The sequence below is a fragment of the Meles meles genome, chromosome 2, assembly GCF_922984935.1.
Source record: "Meles meles chromosome 2, mMelMel3.1 paternal haplotype, whole genome shotgun sequence".
NCBI lineage: Eukaryota > Metazoa > Chordata > Mammalia > Carnivora > Mustelidae > Meles > Meles meles.
The window spans coordinates 11,729,001-11,737,629 of NC_060067.1; the positions used below are offsets into that span (position 1 = coordinate 11,729,001).

The following is an 8,629-nucleotide window of genomic DNA, read 5'->3' on the forward strand; positions in this document are numbered from 1 at the left end:
TATTATTTTCTATGACTTATTTAAAAAGTGTCATATTATTGATAAATAAAAAGAAATTCAAGAGAAGAGTATTTTGTATATTTCAAAGAACTGCTACTGGCACTGAGGAAGCAGAGAGCCTAAAATGATATCCGGGGCACCGCCGTAGCTTTTTCTCTGAAAAATAAGACAAGAGTGCATTTTAATACCTTTAGACTGTTTTGTGGGACATTTCCGAGATATTTTCTAAAATACTTAACAAAAACTAGAAAACTTTACTTCTGGCACTCTGTCACATAAAAGGAAGGTCATGCTATACCGACATCCCTTAGTATTTCTCATTAAATAACTTGATGTTGTACAAAATGTCACATTATAAAAGAGACTAAAGAAATCTAGGCTAAACTATTCACTCTGGTTGTATTTTATAGAGTTTTTTTTTTTTTGTTATTGTTGTTGTTTTGTTTCTTAACTGAAGAATGGTGAGGATTCATTTTCACAAGAGGAGAAATCAGTAAAGACCATGGGCAGCAGGGAGGAGAGTTAAAAAAAAAGCCCTTGCCTTTTACTTTTCCCTTCAAGCCAAATTGTTTGCTTTTTAGTGTGTATTTTTCACTTCTTGTGCTGTCCCAGCCTGCCCTTCTGCCAGACACCCACAAACCTCACAGCCAACCAAGCCCAATAGGACAGGTAATTGATTAATCAATTATGTTTGATATGAAGGCCATGGAATTTTATTTTTATTTTTAAGATTTTACTTATTTACTTCACAGACAGAGATCGCAAGTAGGCAGAGAGGCAGACAGAAGTGGGGGAAGCGGGCTCCTTGCCAAGCAGAGAGCCTGATGCTGGGCTCAGTCACAGGACCCTGAGATCATGACCCGAGCCGAAGGCAGAGGCTTAACCCACTGAGCCACCCAGGTGCCCCGAAGGTCATGGAATTTTAAATTTCCATATGATTTTGCAATATTTTTAAAATCACTTTGAGGGTTTATTTCATTCCAGTCTAATACAGATGTATTGACATTGTTACCACTTCTGGCTTGCAAAGTGCAGTGATGATTTAGGAGAGCTAACTCTGTATTGTATTTGTAGAATGTCTTTTATATGGACCTAGTATATTTACTACTCGTGTTTTCAGAGTCTATACCAAATTTATGGTATAGGCAGACATGATTCTCAAACATTTATTTTTATTTTTAAAAAGTGGCTTAAGTCCCACAATTATTATTAGCTTTATAGAACTATATAAGCATTTTTTGTTTGTTTGTTTGATTTGGGTAAGACCTTTTCATTAGTTCCCCTGATGGTTTTTTTTTCCTCTTTTAATTTAGGATGTGTCATAATTTTAATTTAGGATGTGTACTTAATGCATGCCTTGTGGCAAATACCTACCAAAAACTCTGAATGGTTAGGAAAACATCTTACGGTTCTTTTAAGGAATCAGTCTTGGCCTAGCGAGAAAAGGATATTCATAAGAAGTGCTTATTAAATCAAAATTAAATTATTGGCCTCCCTGTTTAAGGTAAAGACAATGTGTTTTACTATATCATTAACTCTCACATCATTTCTATGACTTAGTCTTATAAATTAACATTAACTTTATATTTTCCATTAGGTAACCATTTTTTACATAAAATAAATCTGATTACTCTACCTTCTTTTCCATCAGCTCTGGGGTAAGAGTTGGGTCGACAGCAGGAGCAAGAGAATTTGTAGTACTGGGTTTTTGTGAAGTTGAAGGAATGAAAATTCCTCCACTGGCATGTTTAAAGTTTATCCCTTCTTTTTGTAAATATGGTATCGCTCCTTCTGCTGGCTATATAGAATTAGAAAGAACACAAAGTGGTTACAGGTTCAAATACAAGATCAAAATTGGGAAGAATATAAAGCAACAGGATTGAGATGCAAGTCAAACAATTTATTTAAGAAGTAAATGCCTTATTAGTTTTTTTTATTATAATCTATCATAGGATGACCATAAATATATACCGGCAAATTTGGATGTTTCTTAACACCCAATTTTAAATGAGTGTTCCTAGGAGTGTATCTGATATAGAGTAGTAAACATATGATAGACTGAGTAAATTGAACCTTGACTGGTAAAAGATTATAGGTGGAAGGAAGAATAATTTTTGATGAAAAAATAATAGTAAAGTCCATTAAAATGAACAATAGTACAGGAATCTGTAGGCTGCCAATTGCTGACCTCTGGTAGCTAGCACAGGGTGGTAAGGGAATCTTACCATCACAGCAGTATCAGGAGCTGTGCCTAGGAGGGTGTCTAAAGCTAGTTGCTGCTGTCCTCCTGGCATAACCTGTAACATTGGAAAGTTGAAAAAAGTCTAAATTTTTCCTCTTTAAAATATGTAGTTTGGCATGCAAGGCGGTTACACCCTTCCCAACTTCTTCAATTTTAGTTACTTAAAAACAAAAATAATCATTAGATTTGAGAAAGAGAAAAGTGGCCTCTGACACAAGACGCACAACCCTGCTTGTGTTGTCAGGAGCTTACTGGATATTCTCTGCTAGACCCTGGTGTTCTGTTGAACATGAACAATCCTACAGAATACCAGTTTCAAGCAAGGTCATGTCTGAACACGATGAAATGCAACAAAAACAAGACGGCTGTGTAATCTTGTCTAAAGCAAGGTTGCCACGCAAGCCACAGTAATACTAGGCATCTTCATATCCTGGATAATTTGAGTAACTCTTCCTTCTTTAACAAGCAGGGCCTTTGCCTCGCTCTTCTTTGCTTTTATCATCTAGGAAGGAACTGTCTAATTACTAATCACAGAATTGCCCATCGCTTCTTGAGAACACCTAATTCAGAGTGAACCATTACTCCTTGAATTCTCTGCAAAATCGGCTGACAGAAGCCCAAACCTTTTGAACGATCAGTCACTTTCCTATTGAGACACCCACAGGTCCCCATATGGGTCTTCCCTCATTGAGATGAGTAGGTAACTCCAACTTTTTTCAACTATGGGTTTATTCCTACTGGATTTTTGGCTAAAGGGTGCTCATAGATTTAATATGTTATGAAGCAAATCATTTCAAAAGTTAGTGGTTTTTTTTTTTTAAATGAAAAGTATGCATTACTTACAGGTTCTGCTTGTACTGGAATATATCCAAATTGAGTATAGAATGGCATCTGTTAGATTTTTGGAAAATGTGTTAGATTCACTGTGATGATTTTGTCATAATTTTGTAATAAATGATTATTTAAAATTATATATATATATTTATATTACATTAAATGCTTTTTTGAAAGTTCATATATTCTAGGTGGTAAAAATTTTTGTTAATCTACCAAGCATCCTTTTAATACCATATGACTTTGACACAACTTAATTAGAATTACTACTACCAGTCACTTAAAGCACAATTTTCAGTTTTCTCTAATTTGGTTTTAGAGTGGTGATAAACTGTTAATTTTTTCCCCATTATACCTGAAAGAAATCTAGTTATGTATGGGCCACCTGAAATTACATTAGAATTCTAAAAATGTGCTGTAGGTCCACAAAACTCAATAGTAACCTTATCTAATTGTATCTAGTGATCGTAAGTGTCTTCCATCATGGAAGCTATTTTTTTTTTTCTTACAATAACCACATGTAAACATGACAAGTAGGATGCTGGTAGCTTTTTAAAAGTCAGAAAAAAATTTTGCCAAGTTGATTCATCTTTTGGCCTCCGATTTTGTTGAAGTCCACTCACCGACTTCGTTCTTTTAAAATCCAGCCTTTGAACATTTCAAAGTTAGTGATATGTTAGGATAACATACTGTATCTTTTTGTGACCACCAGTTCAGGCTGTTGAACTTCTGCAGTAAATACACTCAAATAGTGTCTACTTTGAAAATTTACTGTCTCTCTAGTCTCAGATGGAACTAGTCAGGCTAAAGTCAAACAGTAGTACCTGCTCCTCAAATTGCTGCTGTCCCGTTTGTGGAGGTGACTGTGTGGCTGTTGGTTGAGATTGTTCCCAGGGTAGGAGCATGTAGACTGGATAGTACTGCAGCATCTACTTGTAAAAGAAAGGTATGTAAGAGCTTCTTTGACATCAGCAGAGGCCTTTTAAAAAAACCTTCGGCTTATAGCTAGTAACTTTATGAACAAAATAATGCATGAAGCAGCCCTTCTCAGACTTTAGAAATAACTCATATTGTACATGACATTGGACTTTGTTTCAAGGTTGCTTGGCCAAACACATGAAAAAAGTAGCAAAATAATAGGCTTAAATTTTAAGAAAGGGCACCATGGACTTTGTATACAAACTGTGTGTGTGTGTGTGTGTGTGTGTGTGTGTGTATGCTGTTTTATATATATATATATATATATATATATATACATACATACATATGTATATGTATATATACTTTATATAGAAACTTAATGTACAGTTTACTTTGTGAATATCTGAGAAGTCATGACTGACTTGCTGGACATGTTCCCTATATTTTTTGAGAATCATTATTCTACAAGAATGTTATTAGAAGTGCTATGATAATGAATGAATTCTCAAGAATGTTTTGCCTTTAATAAGTGCATAATTATCTTAATAATAATTAAGATAAGTCATAAGACTTTTTAGAATATTTGGAAAATCCAGAAATAGACAAGGAAGAAATAAATCACCTGCAACTTTACCACCCACATTATCATATATTGGCTTCCATTTATGCCTGTGTTTGTCTATGCATGCATATGTGTTTATAGAAAATGGGGATCTTAGTACATATATAGAGATTAGTATGTTTTGTGTCCTTGCATAATTAAATAAGAGACTGTGTTAAATACAAGAGTTAAAAAAAAACAACTATAGTTTGAGAAGTACATTTTATGCAGTGGTTCTTATTTCTGGCTAAGAATTAAAATCACCTCTTGAGCATTTTAGTAGGTAATCGTATTTGGGATCCACTCATCATGTTTTGATTCATTAGGTGTGGGTAGAGTCTAGGCATTTGTAATTTTCAAAATTACCAGCATAGCTTTTGATGCAAAGCTAGGGTGGAGAACCACTGGTTTAGTGGTTGAGGAAGGATGAAGAATTACATTCCAACTCAGCTACTTACTTGATTAGGGTTGGGGATTTAATCTCATTAATACTTGGTTCCCTGATCCTTAAAATGAAGTAATCCCACTTACCATGTATCTACCTCTCTAAATGCTCTGGCATAGAATGAGGTAATGTCTAGAAGTAACTTTTATTTTATAATGAGTGTGGGACAAAAATTACATAATTATGATTACAGGAGAGCCAACTGGTGTAACTTTTTATGAAATGGTCAGTCCTCTGCTGGTGAATAATTTATCCATGTCCATATTTCTTTGAACCTAGTCTATTGTAAAGTTAATTGGTGAAACTAATCTGGAGAGAGTTTTCCATATTACTCTAATGAGTATACTAATTGGCATTCATTTTTTAAGGTTTCTTACTTAATGGAAACCCCTCATTTGATTGTAATATGGAAATAATTGAAAATATACAAGAACCTGGTAATATTTTGAACAGAATGCTCCGAGTGCCAAATAATGTGGCAAGTGTTTCTTATCTCTACATCATATCATATTTTATCAGTTTAATGCATCTCCCTCTGAAACAAAATTTAGGGTTGAGCAAAGTCAGCCCATGGTATTTCTCTTGAGTTTCCAAATGCCAGTACAAACACCATGCAGAGGGACTAGGACTTACAGTATATTGAGCTCCTTTATTCCCAATAGAGTAATGCCCTGGAAACTCAGGGGTTCTGGGGACTCTCCTTAGCATTATTAAGTGAACCTAACATTATCAAACTGATGCCAGCCCAGCAATAGTGGTACTAAACAGTGATAATTATATTAGTTTTCATAGTCCTTCTCTAGGAGTCAGAGCTACACATACAAAAGAAAACATTAGATAGAGAGTACAGTTAGCCATTTGTCTGTAGGAGTGATGGTATTCTACTCATTTACCTGAGCTTGCTCTTGAGGCATTTTGAAGGAGAGCACATAGGGCATAACCTGCCAAAAAAGGTATAAAAAAGTTATACTTGACTCTTTTTTTTTAGAGGGAGAGAGCTAGTGCACACAGCAGGGAGGGGCAGAGAAAGAGGGGGAGAGAGAATCTTAATCTGATTCCACACACAGCACGGAGCTCCACATGGGGCTGAATCTCACGACTCTGAGATCATGACCTCAGCTGAAATCAAGAGTTGGATGCTTAACCAGCTGAACCACGCAGACACCCCAGTTATACTTGACTATTTAATGTAAAATTCCAGAGCTGTTTTTCTTAGACCTAGTCATATACATTTATAATTTGTATTAAAGACTTCTGTGACAACACAAGGTCATCTATTATATGTATATCCTCAATGCAAATTGTTTCTTCTTTAAAGATGAAATTTCCCTAATTATCTTTTCTCAGACATGTTTGTAACACTCTTGATTTGTGGCTGTGATAGAATAGCTGATTTAAATGTTATTTTCATGTTAGAAATCAGAAAAGGAAGTACTTCCAATGATGGTAGAGCAAATAATGAGAAAAATGTCTTTCTCGGTAACCCCTGTCTTATTTTAAAGCTGATTCCTACTCATTTTCACATTCAGCGTGTGTTCTGTCTCCTCAGAACAGGATGGGAGAGCCCCGACTTACGTGATTAGGGCCCTGATGGCTCTGCAGTGGTGTTTGAGGCTGTGAGGGGTCCAGCTGTCCCACCTGGGTTCCTTGGGCAAAATTGACCCATCCTGGGAAAGGTATTTGATTTGGGAACCATCCAGCAAACCGGTTAAGAGCTGATAAGGAGAACTGAGGGAGCCCTGGAACTTGAGCTTGCTGCTGCTGTTGCAGAATCCCAGAGAAAGGAGGGATCCACGAATTAAATGGGCCCTGGAAGGACACAAAAGAAAGGAAGCATTTCTTTCATCTTGCAAAGAATTTTAAATCAGTCCTGAGCAAGAAAAAGGGAAAATGTAGACAATTTCTACACTTCCATTGCTGCATTATAAAAAAGGACAGCATCTTAGTACATTATGAGCTGTGCAAGTAGCATGAACAATGCCAACTTCCCAGTGCTCATAAAAAAAATTGGGGCAGAATGAGATGGGTAAAGAGTATGGTTTCTACAGTTACCAGACTAGTTTTAAGTCTTTTTTCTTTTATTTTCATAGTTGAGTATGACTGTGTGTAAATAGTCAATTTAACTATCTCACAGTTGTGAGAATTTGTGCCTGGCACTTACCAAGTTTTCAATAAATGTTAATCAGATTACAGCTTTTACTTTTGTCTTCAGACACATGGTTGTTAGAATATGTGGGACAAATTTATAATCTTAAAAATTGAGACTTTGGAAATGAAATCAGTGAACATTTTGTTCTCTACAAAGTACTGTAAGAAATGAACAGTCGAAAAGCATTCTTAAAATAATTATCGAGGTACCTGAAGCTGTAATGGTTGAAGTCGAGCATTATTAAGACTCAGAAGTAACTAGAAAAGGAAAGATAATATGAAAACAAGATGATTACACATGATAAAACTATTGAGAACAATACAAGCTCAAACTACAAACATAGAACAAGCCAGGGCTGACTGATCAGTTTCCTGCTAGGGGTGTTTTCTCACTAAGCTTGTACTAAATTACAGTGATTAGAGATTGGATTTAACGACCTCTCCTCCACTGGGTCTGAGATTGCACAACTTTAGCCCATTCCTGTGGTTTAGTCAGTCATTTTTACGCTCTTAAATATCTATATACACCCATATTGGGTGCTATTATAATAAAAAGATATATGAGATACTGTCTCTGCTTTTAAAGATTTTACACTCACATGGGGAGCAAATAGTATTGTAGAAAAAAGCCTGGTATACCAAATAAACATGAATGTTGGAAATGCATTTAGGATAAATTAATTAAGGCTTTTAAAATACTTATTTATTTATTTTAGAGAAAGAGAGAGAGAGAGAGCACAGTAGGGGGATAGGGAGAGGGAGAGGGAGAATCCCAGCAGCCTCCCTGCTGAGTGCTGAGCCCAAGGAGAGAATCTCAAGACCCTGAAATTGTGACCTGATCCAAAATCAAGAGTAGAAGGCTTTATTGACTGTGCCACCCTGGTGCCTGCCTCTCCCCTCCTTTTTAAAGATTTGTCTATTTGAGAAAGGGCAAGCTGGAGAATGAAGGTTTTAATCTCTTCTCCACTGAGTTTCCTTAAAAGACAAAAAGGAAAACAAAATGGAGAGCTGCTTGTAAGTATTTAAACTAACCTCATTGCTGTTGCTTGCAGACATCACACGCTGTGGGATAAGCTAAAAAATGAAAAACAGAAATGGTAAAGAAGGATTTGTTACAGGTTTCACACAATGATTTTAGATGGACCGTGAAATCACTTACTGGGGCTGACATTGTGGCTCCCAGAAGCCCAAGAAGAATTATGGTTTTCATTTTCAGATGAAATATCTATAAAATAAAATGTCAAATTGAGCTTTAAATAGACCCTCTATGTAAAAATCATGATAACAATAAGTGGTGATATTGTTCGATCAGAAGTGTAGTTGGGTGAGTTCTGTAGTATTTACTTGTATGTTACGATTTAAAATAAAAAAGGTAAATTTATAAATATCTATAATAGAATCTATTCTTTTTCTCAGAGCAGTTGTTTAAAACAAAAAA

At 35.6% G+C, this 8,629-nt stretch overlaps 1 protein-coding gene across 2 annotated transcripts; it reads right to left on the bottom strand.

The window, feature by feature from the left end:
- Positions 1-1,403: 1,403 nt before the first annotated feature.
- On the bottom strand, positions 1,404-8,401 carry ODAM (odontogenic, ameloblast associated). 2 transcript variants are annotated; one of them, XM_045984734.1, is made up of 10 exons: positions 8,351-8,401; positions 8,224-8,265; positions 7,402-7,449; positions 6,619-6,852; positions 5,937-5,984; positions 3,901-4,005; positions 3,086-3,133; positions 2,226-2,297; positions 1,637-1,798; positions 1,404-1,433 (listed from the first exon to the last, which is right to left on the bottom strand). In XM_045984734.1, exons 1-10 carry the CDS (start codon positions 8,399-8,401, stop codon positions 1,404-1,406), a joined length of 840 nt encoding a protein of 279 aa, XP_045840690.1. The 2 variants fall into 2 exon arrangements, with proteins under 2 accessions (XP_045840690.1, XP_045840698.1); XM_045984742.1 differs by lacking the exon at positions 3,086-3,133.
- Positions 8,402-8,629: the final 228 nt, after the last annotated feature.